We start from the raw sequence: 13891 nt of genomic DNA on the forward strand, positions 1-13891 counted from the left end.
GGAGAAAGCCTGAGTTTGTCTGCTGTGTGTGTGGGTGAGTACGTGTTATCCATCTTCTACTGCGAGATGAGCAATGTCAACATTTAGGTCTAACCCTCTAATGCTGTGAGATATTGTGCAATTTTGACAATGGCACAATATTTGTTTTTTCCCTGAGTGAATACTAGACACCTATAGGCAGTGTAAGGTATGATTAGTGTTTGCTTTGCAGGTGAGCTACACCCAGTGTATTTGGTACACCTATACCTAAAAACGAATGAGGTTTAATACAATAGTCATGCAATACAGAGGAGAAATGTGGTTCTCTTATACCTCATGAAGGTTATAATGTTCAGCTTTGTTGAACATATTTTAAAGATGTATTGGTTCAAATTTCCCACTGATGTTGAAAGGCTACGCTGTGTTTAAATACTGCATTACACAGAGAGTTGTTTTTGTTACTTCTTCATTGATATAAATAGGGTGGCCAAAATAATAGAAACACCAGTCAGTACAAAATATCTTGTCAAAACCATAACAGACATTTTTAAGAGTTCACATTAGGCAAAGGGAAATTAAAAGGTATGTTTTTCATTTTCATTTATATGTTGTATAGACTAAATGATTAATCGTTTAATGGAGATGAAATGTGTCTTGGCAAATACCGAGGCAATATCACGGCACGATACATGGTATGCCATTTTAATTAATGTACAGCCTGAATTAATTCAGCAGCCTAATTATGAACTTTATTTTTTTGAATGAGTGCAGTGGAGAGCTGGACTTTCGTGTTTTTTGTTCATTCAATAATTCTTCTCTATGGGGACGATATATCTCATCTTCAGTGTGCGGCTGGCATTGGACGGCGTCTCCGCTGCGGGGCCCGCTTGAACACAGCGCTCCGTTCACCATTGGTTAGACACGTGTCTGGGGCGTTTCACTGGGACTGCCCGGTTGTGTCCGGGGTAAGATGGCGTTGGAAGAGCAGTGCTCGGCACCATCTCGATGGCGGTCCATATCTCTGACACACGTAGAGTTCCCGGAGGGTATGTAAAACTCAACGTCTTTGTCTAACGACCGAAGGTGCTAACCGCTAGCGTGATTTTCGAAGATGCGCGTGTGTGGGTGCGCTCGTAACTGAATAGACACGGCCGTCGGCGCTGCTGCCAAATAGTGAGACTCTGCGAAACGTCGGAGCGCAGCGGGGAATGCAACCCGGACTGCTAAATAGTGAGACAGAGCCGCATGCGCAGTTTCCGCTAATGTCCACAATGAAGGCTAGCTAGCCTGTTAGCTGCCTTGATATCAGCTTTAATATCTCTTCTCAGGAGTTAGCAAATACGGCGCGTCCTGTAGTAATTATTCAACACAATTAAAGCGTCGTGAACAGCAAAATCTTATTCATAACTATGGCGGAAACAGCCATATATTTCACCTTATAGCATTGTAGCCAGGACTGCGGCTAACGTAGTAGCTAGCTCCTTGGCCTCATACTGATTAGTATAACTAGCATAAACCACATTGCACCGAGCTGTGCGTCAACAAAATAAAACAATGTGGATCGTTAGTTAGATGAAGGCGTGGCTACGTCACCGCAGCAGCTTCCTGCTTGTATTCAGTCAAATGTTTCAGCAATCCGGGTTCACAAAGTGTCCCTCCCACCGGTGCTGGATGACTTTAATATTTGTGTGGTTTTTTTATGGTCTCATATTCATGACAGTGTCTCTGTGTTTTTAGGCGACCTGACGGGACACATGCTGGCCTACATCAGTCTCCTACCCACAGCAATCCTCGTGGGTTTTGTTACACTCATCGTGTTTAAACGGGAGCTGCACACGGTGAGTTCTGCACACTTCAATTTCAGAGAGTATCACTTTTCAAGTCAATTTAAGGGGGGCTGAGCATCTGTGTCAGGCAGGCAAGAAGTTTGCAAGCTTCATGTGTTTACCTTATTGTTCTGTTCTATATTATATATTATGTTTACAGATTTCCTTCTTCGGTGGACTCATCCTGAATGAAGGGGTGAACTGGCTGCTGAAGCACATTCTCAGAGAGCCGCGCCCATGTGCAGGTGAGAGAACAAACTGTTGACATGATGCAATCACGTTATTTGTTCAAGTAACGGGACATCCCCAGCTCAGTCGTCTAGTTTCTCTACATCACATTGGATTGTATATCGATGTTGCCCTTCTCAATCCTCAAAATAATGGCTGATTGATTTTCTAGAGACTGACTCACGGCTTAATTGCCGGCTCTATTTTAAGTTAAATTCCTGACAAATCAAGGTACTTCATCACCTGATGCAAAAATCATGTACACTGATGCAAGAGAGATATATTAATTACAGGCATTTCCTCGGTATAAACAATAAAGTGACATTTAGTGAATCAGCTCTAGGTCTTCTGTCAGTCCCACGCACACGATTTAAGAACCGAGCCTTTGAGGCAGTGGCCCCGAGGCTCTGGAATGCTCTGCCTGCAACTCTACGCCTCGCAGATACTGTGGATACTTTTAAAAACCAGCTCAAAACCCACCTTTTTAGGCTGGCGTTTGTGTAAAAAGTAAACCCATGTCCTAGACCTGCTCGTAAAATATGTTTTACATTTTTATTTAATTTTCTATTTAATTTTAAATGTTTTACTTTTCTCTGTGTATATAATTTATTGACCCTAGGGTCACATTGTGTTTTTTATGCTTTTAAATGTCTGTTCTGTTAAGCACTTTGTGATATTATTGTCTGTGAAAAGCGCTATATAAATTCAATTCATTTATTTAGATGTGTAGTTTCAGTGAGATTAAGATATATTTTTCAGCAGTCAGGAAAGAAAACATACAGAGTAAAAGCATAGACACACAAATGTCATACACAATAGAGACATTTATGTTATGCAAGTGGTATTCAAAACAATTACAATGTAAATAAATATGCAAATATTCTTCAAATTGATTATATTTAGCTCCGCCCAACCCCAGCCAGATAAGTAATGAGACGCTCACTTTACTTTTCAACTTTGGTGCTTGACGTGACCAACATAATCGTATGTTTGTATGGATATGTACTCCATATTGACTGTGTATTTATATCCGGTTATGTCGTCTCTCTGCAGGAACTCACACAACCCTGCACACAGACTATGGGATGCCCTCCAGTCACTCCCAGCTGATGTGGTTCTTTGTTGTTTACTTCTTTCTTTTCCTTTATTTAAGGTGAGCTCGTCTTTTCTTGGTGTTTGTGAACGTTCATGGGTGGAAATAAGTAGCTGTGTTATTTGTGAGAGGCGTAGACCCAAGCTGAAGTTTAACGTCTACAAACTAATCAAATATATTTTTCATTTCTAATATCTGTTATTTACGTTTTTGACTGCCACTCGTTAGACGCTTTCACTTCACCTTTCCTCGAGGTAGACGTCATGATGTGAACTCACGCCGATCTGTCTTTTCAGAATGCATCAAACGAACAATGCTCGATGTGTGGACCTGCTGTGGAGACACATACTGTCCATCATCCTGTTGGGCGTGGCCTTAGCGGTCTCATACAGCAGGTAAGGCTGCAACCATTACTTTCACTATTTTTATTTAGTTGACTATAAAATGTCCTCATGGTTGCTTGTTCTGTCTGACTAAATATCCAGAACCCAAAGATATTCACTTTTTCTTGAACATTGTGTTGTCGCTCTCTCTCTCAGGGTCTACCTGTTGTATCACACCTGGAGCCAGGTTTTCTATGGCGGAGTGGTCGGTAGTACGATTGGCATACTCTGGTTCTTTTTCACACAAGAGATGCTGACACCATTATTCCCCAAAATAGCAGCGTGGTAAGTCATGCTCTCATTTCTTCGCCGCCTCCTTGTGTCACAGGGGAAGACGAGTCGTCCTTAGCCTGAATAAGTGGATACAACTAGTCTTTCATGGCCACTCTTAATAATTTGTTCTTTTTAATGTTTTCTTAATTTATAGGCCAATATCGGAGTACTTCCTGGTGCGAGACACAAGTCTGATTCCCAACATCTTATGGTTTGAGTATACAGTGACCAGATCAGAGGCGAGGTAAGTTTCTGACACTATTCTTCATTTAGTGCATAAAATCCAGACACTGAAAAAGTAAGACATGTTTTCAGAGAGATCAAGAAGCAACGGGCTTATACAACGGACCTCAACTTAAAGAGAAATACAACAACAAAAAATCTAAGCTAATATAATTTCGAAAAATATCATGAAAAAATGAGCAGAAAAACGAAACGATCAGTACAGTAATCTAGTCTGCTTGCGCTCAGTTAGCAAGTTCGTTAGCTCATTTGCTATAGTATTTCACCACTGACTCCTCTCTTCTGTCTACATACCATGTCTCTGTTATTGAGCAGTTTAAATAAAAGTGAATAGTGCAACACAATTAATGTACAATAGCCTTCTTCCATTTTGGACTCTAGCTGTCAAGATAGTTTTCTAAGTAAAATTGCACTTTTGGCTAAAGATTTGGGTGCATTTACTTCGTCCTCGCTACAGAATCCGCTGTATTCTGCGATTCCATTGAAATGAACAGAATTTCTGTCTCTTGCATTAGTTTTGTGATTCAATTATTTTGTTTTTGTTTTTCTTCTAGGAACAGACAACGAAAGCTTGGAACAAAACTTCAGTGATCTACACAGTTCTTCTGTGAAACAGAGTTTAGGACCGCACGCACGCACACACACACACACACACACGCATGCGTACACACAAAACAAATGCTCACTCCACAAAAACACACTGGAGAAGCATCTTTTGAACTGACGTGGTTGCAAGGAGAGTAAAGGGCAGAAACCGTTTACAGGTGGTTGTGAAAGAGTGCCTGGACCCGGCCCGGAGCCCACAGCCTGAGCAAGTCCGTCCACACGCCTCTCCTCCTTGTACAGCTTGCCCCCAAATGCTCTTCAATGCATGCAAGACTGTGCAAGAGGCATACTATTTAATGATAGATTAATATATATATTTTAACTATAAACGCACGCTGACGGTAACAACGTACTATAAGAGATTCAAGGAGCCGAAAGCAGTTTCAAACAAATTGGTGGGCGCATTGCAGCATGTATTTAGTGATTCCTTTTTTTAAATATTCGGATGGATAGCCGATGTGGAGGGGGGTTGGTTATGTGGGATTAACCATTTTTCATTGTTGTATAATAGAAAATGAACAATTTCTGAAATTGGTAATGATGAAAAATTTGCACTTTGTGAAATTTACAAGTAAAAACAGACCACCAGTTACATGTTAAGACCCACCCCCTCTTTTCCCTCATCAGTCTTTTCTTTATCTCTATGACTGTCGGTCCTAATATACAAGACTCCAAAGCTTATCTGCAGTGTAAATTGAATCTGTACTGTTGAGCATAGAGGTTGTGCTTTCTGTTCATATCCACGTTTTAGGATAATAAGACTGAATCACGGCGGCAGGTTTCAGTTATTTTTGTCGTCGAACACACTTTGGACTGAGGTGGTGTTTTCTCAACGCCGCGCACACGCACACACACACACACATACAGTAGCAGCTTGCGAACAGGATTCTGGGAATCGGTTTTCTTTTTTTCTTATTCATTCAGTTTCTTATCTTGTTTTCTGCTGTTGCAGAGAACAGTTTGCTTTTTACCTGCATTTCCAAGATAACATTCCATATTATTTAGTGAGAAAACGTACATAAAGACTGCTGAGGGGATACGTTTTCTTTTTGTATTCTTTTGAAGAAAGGTAAAAAAAAAAATCCTCGGGTCAGTCGTAGCATGTGATTATGCTTAATTCCTCACATCTCACGGCAGCTACCGGTAATGTTGACGGCTGTCTTGTGGGGATATAAGCTGATTTATAACTGTCATATCATTAGCTCCACAAAGGGAAGTAGTTCTCTTAGAATTTTATCTAGTTTTTTCCCCATGTGTAACCTATATCAGGCTAAATAAAAATGTGTTTATGTACAGGACATGGTTCAAGTGTCGTCCTTTGAAATACAGTGGCATGTTTATGTTACAAAAATGAAATGTGGTTAAATTGGTAGTTTGCTATTTGGCACTTAATAATCGTGTCGGGCCTTTTCCTCAAGAAACATCTGCCCTATTTAAACGACCCATTCTATTTTTGATTCACTTCTCAGGCCTAAACTCAGGCTATCCCAAAACACCCGTCGGGAACGGGCATAGCCTAGATTAAAAAGAAAATGCTGAAGACCTCAACCTATTTCCGTTTCTGTTCGGATGAGCAGCGAGCACTGCTGGTGAAACTTTTTTTTTTTTTTGGAAGTGATGGCTTAGACTTGGTGGTCAGCTCCCTCCACAGATGTTTTTCCTGAGCAGATGTTTAATTCCTGCGTCAAGTTTCTGAAAGGTTATGACCACACAGACAGCATACCTGTAGATATATTACATTTCCAACAGAGGTGCCAAGCTGTCCCTACTGGTACACTGAGATTTTAAACATTGGAGGACTGACATCCACTGGATGAAGATTGCTATTGCAATGTAATGATAGTCATAAAATAAGTGAAATATCTTTGTGAGATGGTATTTTACACAGTTGAACAGGAGCGCATCGCAGTTACTCATGGGAAGTAATGATGCATTTAATCAAGTACTACACTTTAGTACTTTTGCTTCACTGATGCAGCCACTACAATTGAAAAGGAAGTCTTGTACTTTTTACTGCTCTGGTGAGCTCGTACATACTGCAGGATGAATAGTAATCGCTTCAATTACCGCCGTGTTGATAATGCTGCGTACCCATTATTGCATCATTCACTTAAGAGCCTTGAAAACACATTCCCAATCAACAGAATTCTATATAATCACATCATTTCCTACCAAAGTGAGAGCAATTTAATTATTTTAGATGAGAGATTTATTTGATGAGACAACCTACTGTAGCAGGAACTACCACAGAGGTGATTTCAGTACTTTGCCAAATGTTTATATTTCTGTCTGTGGACAGATTTTGTGACTGTGATAGCGTCGCAACCGTGCAAGAGGCAGTCGCACATCTTTACAGGTGTGTAGTTGACATTGAAATAAAGATCACGTTTGAAGATGGGTGTGGTCCAAGTAAGGGCGCCAGAAGTAGGGGGGCCCCTTTCGGTGTCTCCGGCTGGTGTGATCCCTCAACGAGATGGTCTAGTTTTGTTTTGTTCTGATCTTAGTTGGGAGAAGGTGATGTCATGTAGTCCCATGTGTTTATCCTTATTTTGGAACATTTGAATCTGGGTAGGGTTGTTTGCTTCTGTTGCCTCTGTCAGTCAAATCTGATCAACCCACACAGTCTCGATGAAAGCTGAGTCAGAGAGACGCACCTGAGGGACTTTAAAGGCACCGTCTAATGAAATAGCACCACCCACCAGTCAAATCCAAAACAGGACAAGGACATCAATTCCATCAGTGCAGAATAACACCAGCCTCATTCTTTAAGTTTATAAGTACATCTTTCATTCAAGATGAACCTTTTTTTCTCGACTGAATGATGTTCACTTTCATTTTCTCCCTGCGGAACAAATTAAACATTGGCCCCGGTTTCATTAACAAGCTGCTCTTCCACAGCGGACTTGTTTATTTGCATCCTGAAACATGTTAATCGCTTGATAGTTGGCTGAGATATATAAATCTTACAAAACTGCTGGCATCTTTTTAGGTACGCTCCGCGTTTTAGCATTTTAGATTTGCATTTGTTTTGTAATGACAGAGAAAGACAGGCCAGTGTTCAGGTTAACCACACAATTTAAGATGCAACTACAAGAAAATAAACAAAGAAATTGCATTTTTGTTCAAATGAGAAGCATTGTTGCAGCAACAGTCTAGTGACACGTTAAATGGTGGAATATTCTGTTGCTTTCTGCTATCTGAACATGAATCAATGGATTTGAATTAAAGGTGTTTAACAGGCATTTTGGATGAAAAGTACACACACCAAGTTCTTAAGGGGATTTATTTGAATAAGTAACACACTTGTAATTTGTATTTGTTGAGTCCCCTGGTTTGGTTCGGCTTTCTTATAAAGCTCTGCCAAACCCGCTTCAAATCCTGGATTCCAGACCTGAAAATGTGATTTTGAGGACATTTATTACCACACACACTGAAGCGGTCTGTCTGATTTAGACTGACTGGCAAAGTCACATTTCTGCCAGCAGACGTTGGCAAGAATTGCATAATCTCACAGGAGCGATCGGCAGCAGCTCTGAGTGTGTTCATGCTTAGAAATGGAAGCTGCTCAACATCTCTGATCTAATTGAATGTCAGGAAATTTACTGTGTGAGGCTTAAAAACCCTGTTTTACTGTACGTACATGTGCAGCAGCATACTGTCCACATAGCACATACAATGATTATAAGACAAGTAAGGTTTTGCTGGATGCACAGGTCATTTTTACTCTTCAGACTCTTCGTTATAACTGAATTAATAATACCTGCGAACGAATATAACAATGGAATAATTGAATCGCATTGTATTAGCTCAAATCTTTACTCTCCATGCTGCTCAATGTCAAAAATACAAGTCAAGTCAAACTGACCAAGTACTGAAATGTTTTAGTGTCTACTTGTGAGCCACTAGATGGCGCCCATCGTACATAGTGGGACTGTAGTGGGATCATAGTGAGACAAGCACACGTTTGTTCAGTTCCTATCACACAGTCATACACTGCAGGCTTACTGTAACTGATAACACCAAACACAGCTCTCTGTGAGCTACAACTGCTTTTAAGTTGGAATATCTTATCTGAACCCCTTAAAAACTACCCAGGGTGCACTGTGCTTTTTTAGAACTACCCCTTTAGAGAATGGGTGTTAGCATGTGGCATGTTTTTGATGGAGTTTTAGGTCATCGTGTTATTTTCTGTTGTTTTTTTACTGGACAGACTGATGTTAAGTAATGACCCTCTCTCAGTATGATACAACTAATGCTGCTGTTGCCCATAAAAATTGAGTTTTGTATTTCACTATAACGGAAAAAAAAATAACGCTGATTGTTGAAAGTGCACTTTTACTGTAAACGGAAACCTCAACTGTTTGGCAGAGGGTCATTATTTAAAAACAGTTTGCTCAGTTGAAAAAAAAGTAGTCTGCAATGGATGGAGGGAGGGAGGGATGTATGGAGGGATGGATGGAGGGAGGGATGTATGGATGGAGGGATGGATGGAGGGAGGGATGTATGGATGGAGGGATGGATGTATGGATGGAGGGATGGATGGAGGGAGGGATGTATGGATGGAGGGATGGATGTATGGAGGGATGGATGGATGGATGGAGGGATGGATGGAGGGAGGGATGTATGGATGGAGGGATGGATGGATGTATGGAGGGATGGATGAATGGAGGGAGGGATGTATGGATGGAGGGATGGATGGATGGAGGGATGGATAGAAAGTACTGCCAGGAAAGTGAACTGACCACAAGACAGAATTTTAAGAAGCAATGTTGGTGTTGACGTTTAAGATAAATTACTACATATACTGTATATACCAACTTATCTTGAAGCATTGAATAGTCTGTGATAGTTAGTGTCTGAAAGAGCCACAATCTCCTCTTCTGAAACATGCAAGCAACATGCCAACTCTATTGTTTGAACAAATGTATGAGCGTTTGGCACGAGGCGCGTTCAAACTGCCACCCTCATATTTCTTCTTTTTCTCTTGGATCGAACCTAAAACACCACAAACAACCGGCCTGATCTTAAATTGAACGACAACAGTGTTTAAACAATGGCAGCACATTTATTGCATTTTGGCTTCATGGACACATTTGAATCTTCTGGGAGTAGGATGAGTATTGTTCATGAGCCAAATGATTGTTTTGATCTGATCCAAAATCTCAAAGCAGCTCACGGAGCCTGTTGCTTCACTCAGAATTCCAAGAAAATGTGACAAAAAAAACATTTGTCGAGTTCACTTTTCTTTATTTCAACCCAACATTGATTTAATTGGCATATCTGTGGCTGAGAAGATAGACAGTTATCCTGCAGATATCTTTGTTTGTCAGTTGGTGGACCCTCCACTCAGATGTCTGTAAGTTGTACATTTCGAGGAAACGTCTTCTGCATATGATTAGATTCCTGCTGAACTCAACAGATTCAGAAGCTGCAGGCAGCAACAACACGAGCAGACTGACTGGAGCGCATGAAACAGGAAGAAACAAATGCACAAAAACAAAATAGTAATTTTAAGCTGCGTTTGTTGGCGAAAAGCAAATCAGATGATATTAAACAATTCTCTTTTTATTTCAGCCATGCCAGTGGAGTGGCTCTAAAGATGACAACGTCAGTCTGTTGTTGGTCTACTAACTGAAATATCGAATGAATGAATTAATTCATGAACTCAGATGGTGTGGAATAGAGGTATAAAGTAAAATATAATTGAAATATTCAAATAAAGTACTTAGTTGCACCAATGAATGCACCAATGAAAGTTACCACGTTTAATATGATTTATAGATATACATTATTTACACTTTAACATACACCATTTTCTGGAAGATGTCTGAAGCCTTTGTTGCCTCCACATCACTGTTGTCTCTCTCTTTGTTTTTCCACAGTCTCTCCACTTGGGGGCAACATACACTGACCTGAAGTCAGCTTCACAGAAGCAGTTCCCTTGTGACATGGGATATTTAGAGGACAAACAGCTAAAGTCATACCTTTTAATAATTATTCTTGTCCTAACAGCTGACATGTGGGCTGGTTTGAGTTAGTACGAACATGTGTTCATTGGTTCCTGCGGTACATTTTGTTACAGTCTATAAATATATATATCAGGTAAATTACTTTGCCTAAAATTGGAAGATGTTTTAAAAGCTTTGATTGCTGTGATTTTTGTTTTGTTCTTGCATCTCACCTCCAGTATTTTAGTCTTTATTTAGACACTGAGAGAAGCACGAGGGAAGCAGAAGACAGAGTCTCTGCTAGGTCCTGATCCTTGGCCAGCTGGAGAACACGTGGTTCTATTTTTACACAATATGGAGCTCATGTTGCACTGATTTTGATATTGCAGATGATAAAACAAACAGCCACGTCAACAACAGCTCTGAAGCGGTGGCCTGGCACTATTTATATCAAATATTGTGCCCATGAACCACAACATCTGCTTCGGTTCACCTGCTTTTGTGAAATCCCTTCGTAGTTTACAATACACTATAATGGACTTGTGAGCAGCAGATTTAAGTGTTTTTAATGTATTGGCCAACAACTATAATTGTGTACTAATACTATACATAGATATACACTTAAAGTGTCTTTATAGCTGCGTAATATAGTGTGTTGTAAACAAGTTTCGTGAGTGTTTGTATATGATTTGTATAAATGCCAAATAGCTTTACAATATTTATAACCAGGCAGTTTGAGTTGCCTTTTTTCAGATCTCAGATACAGCAGGCGAAGTGTCTGAAGTAGGAGTAGGACCAATTTAATTTAAGCTTTTTGGATTTTTGGATCATATTTTAAAGCTATTATTTCAGTTATTTAAGTTTCAACATTAAGGAGTATTGAGTGATGGGTACATTTCACAATTATGTGTTCAGATGCTTTTGAGATTCAAATGAATACATCTGTTATTTACTTCCATAAGAGTCTCAACTTTCCATCCGCTGCCAAAGCATCAAACCAAAGTTAAAGTTATGATCTTTAGTATTTGCTTTGGTGACGCCACATGAAGTGCAGTTTAAAGCAAAAATCACTCGTCAAGCAGTTACTTTCTCAGAAATAGCAGAGTGACGTGTGTCAGTGTGTGTTTACAGAGCAGCCAAAAAATGTGATGTTGGTTTATGATAATATTTGCAAACACACTCTAATTTCATGCGGAACACGACACTATCAGTTTGGTTAGTAATGTTGAATTCAGTGTGGAAATGGCGGACCCCGCCACACACAATGTCAACTCCAACATTAGGAAGTAATTACGGAATGTAAATGCGTGTAATGGCTATTAAAAACATGCATAAAAAACATAAATCATAAAGAAAACGCTGAGTGTAGATGATATCAAAAGCAGGCTTTGGGTTCATGAAAATCTTTTGACATTAATGTGAGAGAGGTCGCTTTGCTAAAATGTCACAGTGAACAGTGATTTAATCTGTGGATAATTCTCCTCTGAAATCTGAGGCTGGCGGTTATGCCGTCCTGCCAATCTTTTTATGACAGTCTCTCCATTTCGTGTACTTTTTCAGTCTTGTCCTCTCTCCGTCCTCCCCCCCTTTTCAAATTCTTTTCTGCTGTTTTCTCCAACACACACTTACCTCCCAGCAGCCCCAGGCTGTCACTTTCCTTCACCGCCTCACCATTTATTTCCTCAGTGTCTCTCAGCTTTCTCTCTCTCCTCTCTCCATTGATGCTTTTCCCACATCACGAGGTCATGAGTTTCGAGTAAGGAAACCCTTACTGTTGCCACAGGGCAGGAAAGAGGTGTAGCCACAACGAAAATGTCTGCAATGAAATGTTACATCGCATCCCATAAAGAGCAGAGTAGGATAGCAGAGTTTGCACCTCAAATAATATCATATAACATATCAATTATTCAATACGTGCTTGACATAAGGGGACTGGACTGAGTCACTCTGACTTTGTGAGGTGTAGCAACATATGAGCAGCACAGTGAAAGAAGATACGAGCACATGCTCAGTGAGCGTTTCTCTGTGTTTGTGGTTTCAGCTGTGCTTTTGCGTCCTCTGATCATATTCATAATGTGAAAAGATATTAACACCCACATTCTCATTTCCTGCACTTGCTGTCTTTCATCAATTTTCTATCAGGTCGAGGATCACATTTGTGGAATTATTACACTCACGCTGCAGAATACAGTAAAATCCCTCAATAAATATAAACACAGACTTCAGACTTTTTTTGTGATGAACAAAGCTGAATGAACACTCCCACACACATGCACATGTTTTCCTTGTGTTACTGACTCAACTCAACTCAACTCGGTTTCAGGATGACTGCCAGGAGGCGTTATGGGACTCCCTTATCTTTATAATCCTCACCGTCTGAATGAAAAGCTTGTGATCCTCCATAATGTTCTTGTGTGATGTCATCTGTTTATACTTCTGCTCTGTCTTAAGTGGGGATCTTGATGACTCCCCTTATATGGCTTCTCATCATTGCACGAGTTTTGTAAGGACTGATCGCTATGATGCTCCACTTGGGGAGTGATGCTGATTCCTGTTTTACACTAAAAAATATCAGTTTGCATTGTGGTCGAAGTCTTCAGTGTTCATTTTAATCAGACCACAGTCTTTTGCGTCACGCTCTTAGAATCTTTCGCTGCTTTCTGCAAACTCCAGGCTGCTGTCTTCTGCCATCTGGCCACTCTCCCACACAGTCCAGATTTGTGAAGTGCTGCACTGACTGTTGTCTTTCCAGAAAATTCCCTTGTAGCAGCCGAGGAAGGCTGTAGTTTAGTCCGACAGGTCCTTGGGTCTTCGTCACCTCGGCAACTGGGGTCCATTGTCGCCTGTTGCTTGATTTTATTAAGGTCGGCCGTCCAGCTCTGGGACAGAAGCTTTACTCGGGCCACTTCGACGGGCTCTGTGTTCACGTGAATAGACTTTCAATTCGACAAAGTGAAATGAAGAACATGCAGGTGATGCACAATGCAGACGTAGTACATGTTACTGCGGAGGATTGGACTGGCGTGGGACGCAGCAGTCTCTCATTGTCTGCTGCACATCTGAATACTGCACCGAGTTAAACAGTTGAAGTTATTCATGTGGAGCTCCTTGTCATGCTTTTGTGTTTAACTGATGGAACGCATCATCAAGTGTGCGGTGATGGACAGCGGGGATCCATTGGAGAGCTGCGGGGAGCTTAGTCCACATTTTCCTGATTTTCCTGAGCATTCTGACAGCATCATGAATATTTCGACATCCTGCACTGCATGGACATTTGTTTTTCATGTTTAGTGTTCCATGAGTGTCATTGAA

The 13891-nt window shown here is 40.6% G+C and overlaps 1 protein-coding gene across 1 annotated transcript; it reads left to right on the forward strand.

Moving 5' to 3' along the window:
• Positions 1-933: 933 nt before the first annotated feature.
• Positions 934-5922, forward strand: dolpp1 (dolichyldiphosphatase 1). Its single transcript, XM_079289765.1, has 8 exons — positions 934-1025; positions 1717-1817; positions 1966-2050; positions 3087-3186; positions 3423-3521; positions 3666-3794; positions 3937-4026; positions 4580-5922. The coding sequence occupies exons 1-8, from the start codon at positions 950-952 to the stop codon at positions 4614-4616; spliced, it is 717 nt and encodes a 238-aa protein (XP_079145891.1). The 5' UTR covers positions 934-949; the 3' UTR covers positions 4617-5922.
• The last annotated feature ends 7969 nt before the right edge of the window (positions 5923-13891 follow it).

Source organism: Melanostigma gelatinosum (assembly GCF_949748355.1).
Source record: "Melanostigma gelatinosum genome assembly, chromosome: 18".
NCBI lineage: Eukaryota > Metazoa > Chordata > Actinopteri > Perciformes > Zoarcidae > Melanostigma > Melanostigma gelatinosum.